The sequence below is a fragment of the Periplaneta americana genome, chromosome 7 (assembly GCF_040183065.1).
Source record: "Periplaneta americana isolate PAMFEO1 chromosome 7, P.americana_PAMFEO1_priV1, whole genome shotgun sequence".
Lineage (NCBI taxonomy): Eukaryota > Metazoa > Arthropoda > Insecta > Blattodea > Blattidae > Periplaneta > Periplaneta americana.
This window is the reverse complement of record NC_091123.1, coordinates 146,562,769-146,577,058: the sequence shown is the minus strand read 5'-3', so window position 1 is coordinate 146,577,058 and position 14,290 is coordinate 146,562,769. Positions and strand designations below refer to the sequence as shown.

At 37.4% G+C, this 14,290-nt stretch overlaps 1 protein-coding gene across 1 annotated transcript in view; it reads right to left on the bottom strand.

Moving 5' to 3' along the window:
* The window catches only part of LOC138703540 (uncharacterized), a 49,805-nt gene that overhangs the window by 24,910 nt on the left and 10,605 nt on the right, over window positions 1-14,290 (bottom strand). Inside the window, exons 8-14 of the mRNA XM_069831491.1 lie at window positions 13,048-13,354; window positions 9,895-10,072; window positions 5,424-5,645; window positions 5,181-5,342; window positions 3,431-3,714; window positions 1,061-1,363; window positions 63-225 (exon numbers count right to left, since the gene is read on the bottom strand). Coding sequence (XP_069687592.1) covers window positions 63-225; window positions 1,061-1,363; window positions 3,431-3,714; window positions 5,181-5,342; window positions 5,424-5,645; window positions 9,895-10,072; window positions 13,048-13,354 — 1,619 coding nt within the window. The remainder of the gene's footprint in view (window positions 1-62; window positions 226-1,060; window positions 1,364-3,430; window positions 3,715-5,180; window positions 5,343-5,423; window positions 5,646-9,894; window positions 10,073-13,047; window positions 13,355-14,290) is intronic.

Sequence of the window (14,290 nt, the reverse complement as noted above, 5' to 3'; positions counted from 1 at the left end):
GTATTCATTTGACAGAAGACTCAAATTTTCGCACAGTCGGAAATTGTTGACCTCGAACTCACCTTAAGGGCCTTCACACTGGGCGGAGAATTGGTGATGATCAGGAAGTCTGCATAGCTGGTCTGCTGCTTGGGGCAGGCCACCGAGAGGCGCAGCTTGTATCCCGCATTGTCCTTAAGGCCAGGCCAAGTGCCTGTAGGGCCTGGAATCACCAACGGGAACTCCCTGCAAGTCAAACCAGTCCTAGTGAAACTCTCTTCTGGGCAAATTAATGTAAGACGAGGGGTGAAATATTGCAAACTTTAAGGTGACACAAAATGTTTCCACGTTTTTATTGCGTGTTTCACAGCTTTCGTTTCAAAAATGTTTGCAACAGTGACGCAAATAGGACTCAATGATTCATCACATCCGACTGTCAGCAATAAGAGTGAGGAGATTCCTTTGTACTGTTGCCATAAGTCGACTAATTGGTGTATAAATCTGTTCATTACAACTCTATATTAGGCCAAGCTATTAATATACCATTTACTTCCATTAATTTCTCCTGGAAAAATGTTGAATGATTACAGTACTTATAACAAAAATAATAGTATCCGAAGTGTTCTTATTCATATCAAACATACCGGTATACAGGATGCGAATTAACGGGGGGGAGGGGATTTCTCCTGTTGGAAAGTTATCCCCCTCTCATAAATTCATATTAACATCCCTCCCATCTATGCCTTGGCCTCTCCAAAGATCTTTTCCCCCTCAGGTCTTCCAACTAACAGTCTATATGCATTCAGATTCACCCATATGTGCTACGTGCCCTGCTCATCTCAAACACACACACACACACACACACACACACACACACACACAGATATATATATACGGTATATATATATATATATAGGAAATAATGATACGTGTTAATATATATATTTCTTTTCCATATTTACTATTGTTCAATATTTGGTCCCAAACATCTACATTTCTAATAGTTTTTAATTGATGCATTATTTTCTATATATAGATGCCAATAGTTTGAAAATAGGTCTCTGATTTCAAGGTTGCCTACCTTCCCATGACGTCCCTGGACTCCTCGAGGGTGACGAGCACAGGATCGCCCAGCCCTACCACCTCGGCCAGATCAAGGAACTCTCGCCCTGGCTCCTGCAACACTGACCACCACATTCGACAGCCCTCTCGTGTGTCCATCACCACCGCCGGCACCGTCACACCCACTTTGGGGTTCACAGGACTCAGCTGCATCCCCAGCGGCACATTCACTAGTGCCGGCGACCCAGGCATCACTTCAACCAAGGTCTGCGCCTTGGATGCCGCCCCACCTGCCTTGGAGACCTCCACCGTGAAGACATACCTGCAGATTCGATATAAGTGAGATGTTAGTGAGATGTAGAATATTTGCCTGCAGCCATCCCTGGTGATGCAGTGTGGTGTCAACACTGTAGTACAGTCTACCCAGAATTAGAAAGGGAACTACCAGTTTTGCAACTTTGCAAAGTTCCATGGTATAGGGTTACCAAATATGACAGTTGCGAAAAGAGGACTATTTCTATTTTCTATTGTTATTTGGAGTGATGCTGTCTAAAATTAATTTTGTAAGTAAAATGTTGCAATACTTTCAATCCAAGTAAATTAATCTCTTCATGTTTTGAGTGCTCCTGTTATTAACGAATTAAAAAGTAAACAAAGAAAGAAGAGTGTAGTTTTAAATTTTTTGATATATTGTTTTATGTAATTTAGTATGATATTTTTATACTTTTGTAGTTTTGTTATGAATAAAAATTAAAAAAAAAAACATATCATTAGAATCTCTATTTCATACATTCTTTTTATAGAATAATTTTCACCTCTGCAAGCTATACAGAGTGGAAGTGATATAATTTGCAGAGTGGAGAGGACAATGGAATACATTAAATTAAATAAAAATTATTATACGTCTTGTAATTAAGTGCATGGTTAATTAGACAATTTGGCAACAGTGCATTGTCAGTTCACCTACGAAAACACATACGCACTCAGTCTGAATAGCAGTATTCCATCCCTTAGTCACCACAACAGTGTTGCCAGACTTCCTAATAACAGGAAATATGAGTAACAATAAGTGTTAATCATTTTATTTAATTTGCATTTTATTTCAAAACTGCAAAGGGATAAATCTTTCCTTGTCTTTTCTTTAACAATAAGAGTAAAAATGAGAATCGAATGTGTAATACTTATCGAGTAAAACAGTGTTAATATTTAGAGGAAAATAATTTTTTTCTTACAAAAGTGACTAATGTGGTATTAGAATTTTTTGTTGTAATCTATCCAAGAAATAACTGTTATTACTTCCACTCTGTATATAACATTCAGGAAGCCATACTAGATGGCTGCACAGGTTAGGTTAGCAATCTAATAGTGTACCAATGAAAATGATGGAGGTGAGATGAGTATGAGGGTTCATCATGGAAATACCCAATATTTCCTTACAGTTGGAAAATTCTTTTGAAAACCCCAACCATTAGAGATAGAGACAAAACTAACTGCCGCTCTCGTTTGCTGTGCTCACTGCAGTTGTCTTTAGAGTCTTGGCTCGTCATTCTCGAAATAGCATTTGGCCGGCGTGGAAAGATTTCGTAACTTTGAATAACATACATCATTGAAATAAATAACATTATGAATGTTTAAATGAGACAAAAAGACAAAACAGAACAGTATCTTAGTTATCAAAATGCTCTGGTTCTATTATATGATATTACCTATGGTTACATAAATAAAAAAAAAAAACAATTCTCAAATAAATTTGCATTTCTAAGAAACATAAAACATGACATTAATATCTTTTTACTTGAGAGTGCACACTTGATCTCAAACATATGAAAGGAAAATTCCTAGTCTCTTAATAAGGGTCTGGTAATTAAATAAAGACTGGGGAACAGATTATTATACACTGAAAATGTTTCAAATAGGCTACTTGGTTGTTTATACATAACAGTAATGCCAAAGTAGATAAAAGTTCAGTCAGGTATAAACAATTGCTGACTCGGGACTTTGGGAGATGATCAATATCGAGTCTCGGAACATTCACAACCAGTCTTTACGTCAAGGACACGACGTAATACAACATTGTCGCGTGGGTTTTCGGCTTTGCAGGCGCTGTTAATCTCGTTTTCTCGATCGTTGTTCATCTCTACTAACCATGTAATCGGTCCAAGTGGAATTCGAACCCATGCCAGTGCAGTCCCAGATCTATAGTCCAACTGGACAATAATTGGCAAGGGTTGGTAACGTAAGTTTACGTCTCCATAGTAACTAGGCTATTTTCTCTCTTTTGGTCTCTAACTGATATGTGTATTTGCTCATTATACAAGACATGTGTGTAAAGGCGACAATATTCGTATTTGAACCTAGACAGCTATTTTAGGACTCTGCAGATCCATACCTGCCGACGGGCAGCACCCCTGCAGGCAATGACAGCACAGGCTGGGAGAATTCATTCTTGAAGGCGCTCTGTAAAGTGACAGCCTCCCCAGCACGGGGGAGCAAACACCGGCCTCCCAGCAGGCGCTGGCAGCACCACGAAAACTGGAGGTTGCCAGCACTGTGATCCAGATCACGGGAAGCAGATGCGTCAAGTTGGAATGCTTGGCCTGTGCCCAGTGCCACCGCCTGCTTGCTGATGCACGCCTGGATGCCACCTGACAGTACTGTTACGTTCTGCCATGCCTTCAAACAGTCATGATAGGAGGCTTCAAACACACATCACCCAATGTTCTACTTATTCAAGTCTCCGCAGATTTAGAGAAGTTTTATTTATGACAGAATTATCAGTAAAGAAGTACCATACTGTAAATTGTATTGAATTGAAAATTCATATTCAAACTCTATTCAGTTTTTTAATAGTAAAGCAAAAGCAGTCTTTTTGTATGGATGCGAAACATGGAAAAATAAAACGAAAATGCAGATCTTTACCCATTGACACTTGTGGTGAATCCTCAATATACAATGACCAGACAAAGTAACAAATTATAATCTGTGGAGAAAATCAACCAGAAACCAATTGCTGAAGAAGCTATGGTGAGGAAATGGCGGTTGTTAGAACACAAATAAAGAAAACCTCATGAAACAATAGAAAAACATATGTTGAATTGAAACTCAAGAGGTTCTAGAAGGCAAGGTCGCTCGAGAAAAACCAGGAGAAGAACTGAAAAAGAAATTGTGAAAGTTGGAAAGATCTGAATGAAGTTAAGAGAATGGCTGACAAATGAAAGTAATGGATGTCTTTTACTACTGCATTGTGCTCCTCCGACGTCACAGGAGGTGTTGTTGGGTGGTGGTGGTGGTGGTAATTTAAACTCTATAGCCATCTTCAAATGGTACACCTTGGATAACAGTGAATGGTTATAGATCTCGTATTATATTTCTGCAACGTCATAATTAACGAGATGCGAAGAGAGATAGCAAAAGGTTATACTAATCTGTGAGAAAAAGTATACCTAAACACTCAGATAAGCAGTGCCCACAGAACGTTGGAACGAAAGCAACCAGATATCTTTTGTTTCGCTTTTTAGTACTCTGATCCCCATGATCAAGATAAATCATTTGAAACCCAATTCTGTCAGTGACAGAAATATAATAAAATATCTGTAGAAACAAGCTCAAGATGAGTCCTAAAGTGAAATTATCCGGCGTTAAAAAGTACTTCATTCAAATATATGGATGGAACAGACACAATTATGAACTCACAATGGAATGGAGGAGATTTATCCCAACCAGAAGACCGAAAACAGAAATACTAACAATTCATGAAGCTAATATCAGGAAAAACTTAAAGTACGGTATTTTGAATTACCGGTACGTTATTAACATATTACCAGACAAGTTACAAACACCGAATATGCAGTCCAGGGCCAATATGTATGATGGAATATATGCAATCAAGATCCAATAAAATTTATATATGTATTGCTGAATCAGTCCAGGTAAAATAAAATTTACAGATGTATCACCGAATATATGCAGTCCAAGTCCAGTAAAATTTATAAATCATTTTAGAAAACTTAACCAAATCACAGGGACATCTCTCTTACTTCTTTACAGCGGAAATATTGAGAGGTGAGTGACATATGGTGCTTCAAAGCAACTAACAGTGTGATGACCATGGAACAATGTGTAATGAGACAAGTACTCACACTTGCATTGACGACTGCCGCAGGCTCCTTCGAATCAGAGGAACAGGCAACACTGATATTGTAGGTCTTGCCACCTTGCAGCACACCACTCCGCAGGCGAAGCCTGCTTCCCTTGGACAGTTCCACCTTCTGCGCCAGATCACCATCTATGTTCCACTGATACTGCACACAGAAACAAGCCAACACTTAGTGTACCTTCGCTCTGAAGTGTGGACAACAGAGGCAGAGAGAGGCAGGACTCACGTTCAAGGCTGGCTGCATGATTTGAGGCTCGCAGGACATCAGCATCGCCTCCAGGTACAGGTCAGCATCGCCTCGCGTGGTAGTGGGTCCCTTCAGCACCAACTGCGATGCACCTGGTCCACTCGCATTCATCACTTGGAATGAAAACTCTCGCGTCTGACTTTGTGCACCCAGCACGTTGCCCGCAGTCACACTGATCTTGTACTCTATGCCTGGCATCAACTACAACACATTTAAAATTAGGTCAAATTTCCAGCATCTATGTACAGTTACTCAAATAATATCTTAACAGCTGTCAGAATCCAAGTCCAACTTGGGTGTGTAAAAGATAAAATAATTATGTGTCTTTTACTGTGGAAAGTTCCTCAGCATATTCTTGTACATGCCCGAGGTCCTTCATACCATCCCTTGACCAGAAATCATTATTCCCGAATAGAAAGCAAGAGAAACGAAATACGGAGTTGAAAAGTGCACATGGACACATCCATATATATCATTCATAATTGAATTGTTTACTGTAAGAGCGAGATTTACAACACAAGATTATCTTCGAGACTGTCAAATCTGTGTTTAGGTCGGAACATGATAACTCCACTTTTATTTTCACTTTTCCTTTAAAAATCAGAATTCTAGTTTACATCAGCAGCGGATTTTCAGGGGAGGCAAGGGAGGCCATGCCTCCCCTAATATTTTACCAGAATACAATATATTATTAATTTCAGCTGAAGCAAGATCATAGACAATTTATAGCAAATAACGAACAATTTTTCCTTTTATATTAATTTTACTATTCAATACGACTAAGATATAAGTTACGTCAAGCCAACCATATCCAGTTGGTGATGCCCGTCCGCTAGAGATAGTACAAATAATTCATCCAAAAGCAAACAGATAGCGCTGTAACCTGTACAATCGACATCGAGCAGCATGCAGTGTCTATGCAAGAGCAGGATAGCGGAAACAACTATATGACTCTGCTCCTCGATAACCATGACAACAGCATTTCAACCAATAAGATAGCTGGTTAGTGGAGTGTTTAAATCTGACTAGAACGTGCGGGAGGAGGCGAATTTTGAGAAATCTTACTCACCATTGACAAGTGTAGCGCTAGTCTCAGCTGCATTCGATTATGTTCGGCTGTACTGACAAGCTCTCTTTCTCTTTCTTTCTTCTTGGCTTTCAAAAATCGTGTCATGTACTACTGTTAGTTTTCTCTCCTTGCGTAAAAGTTTTGTTTTATGTTGGCAGATTTTTTTCTCTTGTTTGTGGTGTTTCTGTAATTTTTTTTTTTGTGTTACGAGATAATATATTTATTTATACAGTATATTAAATATTGATAGTTCAGAAATAAATACAGATTTGTCTAGTTTCTTCTAGTAGTAATTTTTGCCCAGACATGTTCAAACATTTTAACAAGAGCCAGAACAGGTCACATTGTCACACAAAAGTACCTACACCGATTACACCTTTCTGATAATCCTACTTGTCTGTGGTGTAATAATCATGGTGAAGATCTGGAACACCACATTCTTCTATACTGTCCATCCATAGACCACAAAAGAAATAAATTAAAATCATCAGTACCAGTTGCAGAAGACACAGCCCTGCAGTATATATTGACTACACCCCAACTCTGGCTACTAGCAATAGGCATCTATAATGAACCCTGATCAAAATAGGCTACCCCTCATTTCTCATGAAAAACAAAAACTGAATAGACTACAGTGGACTATAGTGGACTTTATGTTGTCAGCAAACAGCTGGATACATTAAGAAGACTTATTGAGTGATTGATTCTAATGAAGATTACATTTGTAAAGTTTCTTCACACCCATAAGCAGTGCTGACTAGATCAGACGCTATAGACAGTACTCTATAACAGAGTCGCCAGTATGAAAGGATAATTCCAAGCGTTTGGCGTGAGACGAACTCGATAGCTCAGTGGTAGAGCGCCTGACCGGAGTACAGGAAGTCGCAGGTTTGAATCCTGCTCGAGGTTGTGAAATTTTTCTTTCGTACCATGGCATGATTGTGACTATAATAGTATTTAAATTCATTAATATGTCACATCAACGGACGTATATACGTCACCAAACCTCGTAAGATGAAGATTACATTTGTAAAGTTTCTTCACACCCATAAGCAGTGCTGACTAGATCAGACGCTATGGACAGTATTCTATAACAGAGTCGCCAGTATGAAAGGATAATTCCAAGCCTTTGGCGTGAGACGAACTCGATAGCTCAGTGGTAGAGCGCCTGACCGGAGTACAGTAAGTCGCAGGTTCGAATCCCGCTCGAGGTTGTGAAATTTTTCTTTCGTACCATGGCATGATTGTGACTATAATAGTATTTAAATTCATTGTTCTGGATGTTGTGACATAATTGATCGATTTGGGAAGGAAGAGGATCGTCAAATGAATTTGCTGTAGGCTATGTAATAGTAATGAGATACTGACAGTTCCTAACTTATAATATTAATACACATAAAATATAACATATCATCAGTCACGTCTTGGCCTCCTCAACTTTCAAACCACCATCTGCCACTGGTTTACATACAAATGTGAATGCAAATAACATAGATTAAGGCATATGTTATGCTTTTCTATAGCTTCTAAGTAGTCTACTAGTAGGTGTAGATAACAGTAAATGGCCATTTTGGAGTTATCTTGTTCTAACCAAACACCACAGAAATATCTTCCTGTATGTATACGCAGATTCGTTCATACTTCATTGATGAAGTTTTTTTTAACTGATGGCGAGTGCTTCACTATATTCACCCTTTATGAAGCCAGTTCTGTAGACCAATTTACCGACATTTGCCAGGAGTACGCCATTGGAAGCTGGTCTATGCTACACCTGCGATGCAGTGAGATGAGATGATGATGGAGATTTGTTGGGATGCCACAGGGGAACTGGTAAAACCCTGTATCACTTGGACCACGGGCATGCCCAACAAGTTATAAATCGGGGGTACACTGGGGATCAAACCCAGGTTCACAGGATTATAAATCAAGAGCTCTAGCCAACAGACCACCATGGTGGCGTTCATTGACGAAGTGGCTAGTAAGTATAAAATATGACCAAAAGATCGTAAATAGATAAACAGACGGACATAACGCTAAAAAACACTCAACTGAGAACAGTGGTACAGTAGGTACTCATAATGATAGCATACACTTCCAGGAAAATCTCGAAATCGATTTATGCAGTTTCACTACACTTTCTTTTTCATAAAATGACAAAGTGAGAAGAATTGGCTTCATTTACATTTCTAGGGTCATATTTTCATAAAAGTAAACTAATTGGAATGTAAAATATCTTAAGAGGTTAGGTACAGCTTAGAGCAGTAATATTTTTTAAATATTCAACATTTTTTTCCTCCATTACTGCATATTGTACAAGAATGAAAATTAGTATGTGTAAAACACTGTCCTTCTGCTACATGAAAAAATATTTTTACGATTTAAAAAATTATTTACATTTTTCTTTCAAAATTCAGTTCACTGTGAAGTGATGTAGCGTTTTCCACATAACTCAAAAACTATCCAACATTCTGCGATGAAATTTTTTGTGTGTATTTATGCATGTCATATCTACAATATGATGCATTGATACATTGTCTGATAAAAAATAAATTCATTTTAAAAAATGGTCAAAGATCAGTATTTTCTTCTAACACAAAATAAAAACAATATTATTTATTAAGGAATACACGGTAAGTTAGTTAAAAATCATGATATTATAAACATGAGTTTCAGCAATAAAATAAAAGAGAGAGAACATGAAAAAGTTAACAAGTTTATGAGCAGTGAACTATCACCATTATGAATTTTGAAAAAAATATAAATAATTTTTTTAAATCGTAAAAATATTTTTTTCATATAGCAGAAGGACAGTGTTTTTTTTTTTTTCGTTGTTGGTAACTCTATAGCATCTATTAGATGCTTTATGGTTGTGCTAACAAATGGAGTTACTTGTCAACAATGTGACGCTGAAACGTGTGTTCAGGTTACTGCCCAGCGACAGTCCTGACGTATTTTTATATTGTATGATTGGTTAATTTATATTAACCCGGCACACTCACATTCATACAAATTTCCAGACTCTAGACACCCAGGGAATTCCTCTTCTTCAAGAAAAATTCACCGAGAGCCTAGCCCGGGAATCGAACCCGGGACCTCCTAATCTGGAAGCCAGCATGCTGACCAACAGACCACGGAGGCAGTCGACAGTGTTTTACAGATAACAATTTTCATTATTGTACAAGATACAGTAATGGAGGAAAAAAATGTTGAATATTACCAAAAATGTTACTGTTGTAAGCTGTACCTAACCCCTTAAGCCACAAAAACTTTCAGTCTGTATAGAATTCCATCACCTTGTTACATTTTAGGAATTCAAATCTGTTACAAGATTTAAGCTGTCTTCGTAAGCACGAACTTATATTTACAGTTTGGTTTGCTCACCATGGACGTGTTGATGGCAATCTGGTTGCTCTGTAGAGGTTTGGACGCTTTTTTCAGCTGAGTCTGAAGCATCCTGACACTTCGCCATACCATCAGGTTGTGTCTCTGGTCTTTTGCTTGGGCTGAGAAATTCACTGTCCAGCTGTACTCGAGCTTCTGTGCTCCATATGGCACAATTCTAATCACAATTAAATCAGAGCATTAGCACTCATTCTGCGGTTGTATTTGCGTAGGCATTGTATATTTTGTGATACTACTGGATTTAAATTTTTACTTCTTTATGAATTATATGGTGTGCTGTCACAATCTATACTTATTATTATGTGAAAGCTAACATAGCCATAGCATTTAAACATGCCATGGTAAAACTTGACAGTTTCTTTACTTCTTCTCATACATTCTCTCTCAGTTTCTGAACCAAGTTCAGTCTTCTATAACATTATGAACCATGTCAGGACCCTGCATAATAATTAGCTTTTATGTGAAAACTCAGTATAACAATTGAGGGGTTTGGGGGAAAAACCAGGCAGCTCCAATATTTTTTCATTTTTGAGCTATTTATGTAGAGAGGAAGAAAAAAAACGCTCTATCGTTTGGTCGAAGAACCAGGTAGTTCCAAGAATTACATTCACAGTTCTAACGCATTTTGGACCTGCCTCTTTCTGTACATGCTTATTGTTTGGCGGTAAAACCTGGCAGCTCCAGGAGCCACCTTGTTGTTTCACCAAAATCTTACATTATTGTCAAAAGGAAGCAGCACTATTATTACAGCTTAAAAGACAAATAAGAAGGTTAATATTAACCCATTGTTGTCAGTATTATATTAGTAGCACATTAGTAGTCAACATGGAGACTAGTGAGAGTGACTTTTCTCTTCTGAGAGTGGATATAATCCAAATGAAAGTGTGTCTAGTGATGAACTTCCATACAGATTCATTGAAAAAGAAAAGAAAACGTACCGGTAACCCAAAATGGTGGCTGGCTCTCAAATACAAGAAAGGAACTAGAAATGCAGGTAAATCATACGTGAACAGGAAAGGCAAGCATTTTCCTGTTCGTGTTGTTGATCCGACTTGCACCAGTGTTAACAGAAACTTGGTGACTAAATGAAAAAGGACGTACCGGTACTGAATGACATGAAGAACAAAGAAACGCAAGATGCATATTTGGGTGGCCTGATAACTGTTCGTGTTGTCCAACGACACCATGTTTAAAGTGGAGGTGGCATTCCTCGTGTGCACACATATTTATATAAGGTAAGCAAAATAATTAAATTATACAATATAATTCAAAATGCTAATTAAAAAGTAAAAACTAATGCCTACATGGAATGATATTAAGTCATACTGCAGTATTCATTCATTTATTCATTCATTCATTCATTCATTCGTTAATTTAATTAATTAATTAATTTATTTATTTATTTATTATAGTTTCGCCAAGATTCATTTGAAGTGATAGTGTGTAAAACTGCATTTGCTGGAGAAAAAGTATAAAGTGAGCTGTGACTTCTACTATAGATTCTTCACTACAAAGTTTAGTAATGTATCCTTTCGTAAGCCACCTAGTGACACTTGCCAAAAGTGTTATATCTTAGAAAAGAAGATGTTAGAATGTCAAACTGAAGAAGAAAAAAGAGCCCTTATAATTCAGATCTCAAGATAAAAGCAGCCAAGTATAAAGCTACTATGAAGTTGGCATGTCAGTATGTGCCACCAGCTGATATGTCATTTATGAGAGTTTACTGTGCGACTCAAATACAGTCAAACTGGAACTTCTGAATCTGATGATTAATGATAACTGAGAACGAAAAAAATATTCACATTTTCATATACTTAACTGTCAAACAACCCCTACGTATGCTATCAAATTTTTAAAATCAAAGTTACTTAAAAGTAATGTTTCAAAATACAATAAAAATTGCCTGTATCTGTATTTGGTGGAATAACAAGGTGACTCCATCAAATTCAAAATTTCTGTAATCATAAAAAATAATTTTAAAATCATCTGTTTCTTAAACAATCATTTACTTATGCCAATTACCATTTTATGTGTTAGTTTGAACATTAGAGGAAGCATTATTAATTTTTAAAAGAGTTTTTCTTAATTATCTCGAAAAGTACTAAATTGGAGCTGCCTGGTTTTTTCCCCAAACCCCTCAATTGGAAAACTTTCATTGGATAGGAACAATTGATATCTTGCCACCTTGATGTCTACGGATTTTCAAGTATTATCGTATATATATATTTCTGAATATTGTTGGTTTTGTAGTCAAGTAGGTACGAAGCTTGTTATTAGATTTAAAGTTCGTGGATTCAAACCCAGTTCAATACATTTAAATCAAGGGATTTCTGAAGGTGGTAGATACAAAACAGGGAGAGAGACCAAAATTTTAGATGCTGACAATGATACCGGTTATAATGATGATGATGATGAAGATGATGTTTAACAGTTCTTCTTTCAGAAGGAAAGTGAAACCAAAAACGCCTTCTCATAAATTATATTTCAGTGTGAGATCCTATAACTGGGATACATGAACAGTCTCAAAAATTAAAAGTAAGGTCTTACAAGCATAGGAACCACCCATTTTGATGATTATGTTTCGAACTTAATGATGCAAAACCAAACTGTAAAATGCTCAAAGTTTGCAGAGTTACTGACAGCAAAAGTTGCGATCTGCTGCCTATTTAATCAATATATTTACCTACCCTCTTTTCGTTCCAGTCACATAGCCACGGCAGATGTGAGAAACACCTCGACTTCGTTTTCTGTCCTTCTTTGTATGTTATTCTGCATTTCGAATTATTGTTGTAATATAAAAAAAATCTAAACGTGGCCTCGAACTCCCCAAACCTCTCCAGTAGGTACTACTGATTTTGCTACTATACAACAAGACGAGACAGCACAACTACCTCACAGAAATATGTTATAGATTCCTTAATAAACAGGCAGCAAACAGACTCTTTCGTTGCCAATAACTGGCACTCTTTGGTCTTTTTACATCATTTATTCAACCGTGAGCTCACAATAGGCCATAAGGCCTAATACTTGAATGAAAGAAGAAGAAAAGAAATCGTTAACTTCAATCCGAAACAGAATCACCAAAATAGATGATCTCAAAAGTATGTCCCCTGCAGAAGGTCTTAGGCTCACCTTATGAACTGGGTGTTTCCCCCAGCCCCACTATCTGGCATCACAGACGTGCGTCCCAGTGCCGAACCCATGCGTGTATCGGGACAGATTAACATTGGTGCCATCACTTCGAACTGAGGAGAGCTAGTCTTGGGATCTGGGGAGGTAAGCATCACCTTTCCTGAGGCAGGCGTAGTCAATGAAGGATCCGACTGTTCCCTAAACACTTTGCTGTCGTCTCGCAGCTGCAGCGTAGAGTTCCCCTGGAGTGTGGGATTCACGCCCAGCGTCACAATGAGGCTGTTCGCTACAAAACTACAATTTGCACCTAGAAGCAAAGTGCAGAAGCTCGTCATTTCTATAGACTCAATTTCACAACGAACACATAACATACTTATACAGGAAATTTATGGAAGAGGAAAGTATGGCGAAATGGTGTAGCACTAGTGGTAAAGGTCTTCTTCTACAACCACTTCAAAGATTGTCGTAAGAATAGTAAGTTAGCATCAGTGAAAGAAATATTGTCTGTTGGTAAATTGAAAACAGAGAAAGAACAAGTGTTACGAGTATCTTGCAGCATTCTTTCATTGTTTTTTTCCTTTAGTTGTATTACTTATTTTGTGTGCGAACTCCGATCATATCACTTCCAAAAAATTGAAAAATGGTAATACAACGAGAAGATTTGGAAATCAAAGTCGCCATTATAGGTAAGTGTGAAGAGAAATCTAAGTGACATGCAGATACGATAGCATGTCTTCATGGTAAAGAAGTAGTTCAATGTCATGAAAAAAAAATCAGAAAAATCAAGCCGTACAATTTAATTGCATGAATCAAGTTCAAAGAAAAATTTTCCACAATTGACAGGAATTTTGGTCATCTCCCCTCATATACTGTTTATCGTCGTTGATTTTATGAAATATCCTAACATAACATAATTTTTCAGGAGGAAGAAAAAGCAATTAAAATCAATGGCTGTACATAAGAATATGAAATAATTCGGTAGAAAATTTTGGTGAATATGATGAACATAAATGACATCATCCAGGATCAGTGTACGCCTATTGATATTTAATTAATTTTTTCTTCCTCCTGAAAAATTATTTTCTGTACTGCCACATAGGAGGTTTCATAAAATGGACGATGCTATGTACTGGTACTTTAAATCAAATTTAACTTGTTAACCAAGGACGAGATGGAAGAATTCAGTTAGCCTCAGAATGGAACGGCAATAATGACCCAGCCTTGATATAAAAAAGAAGAACTT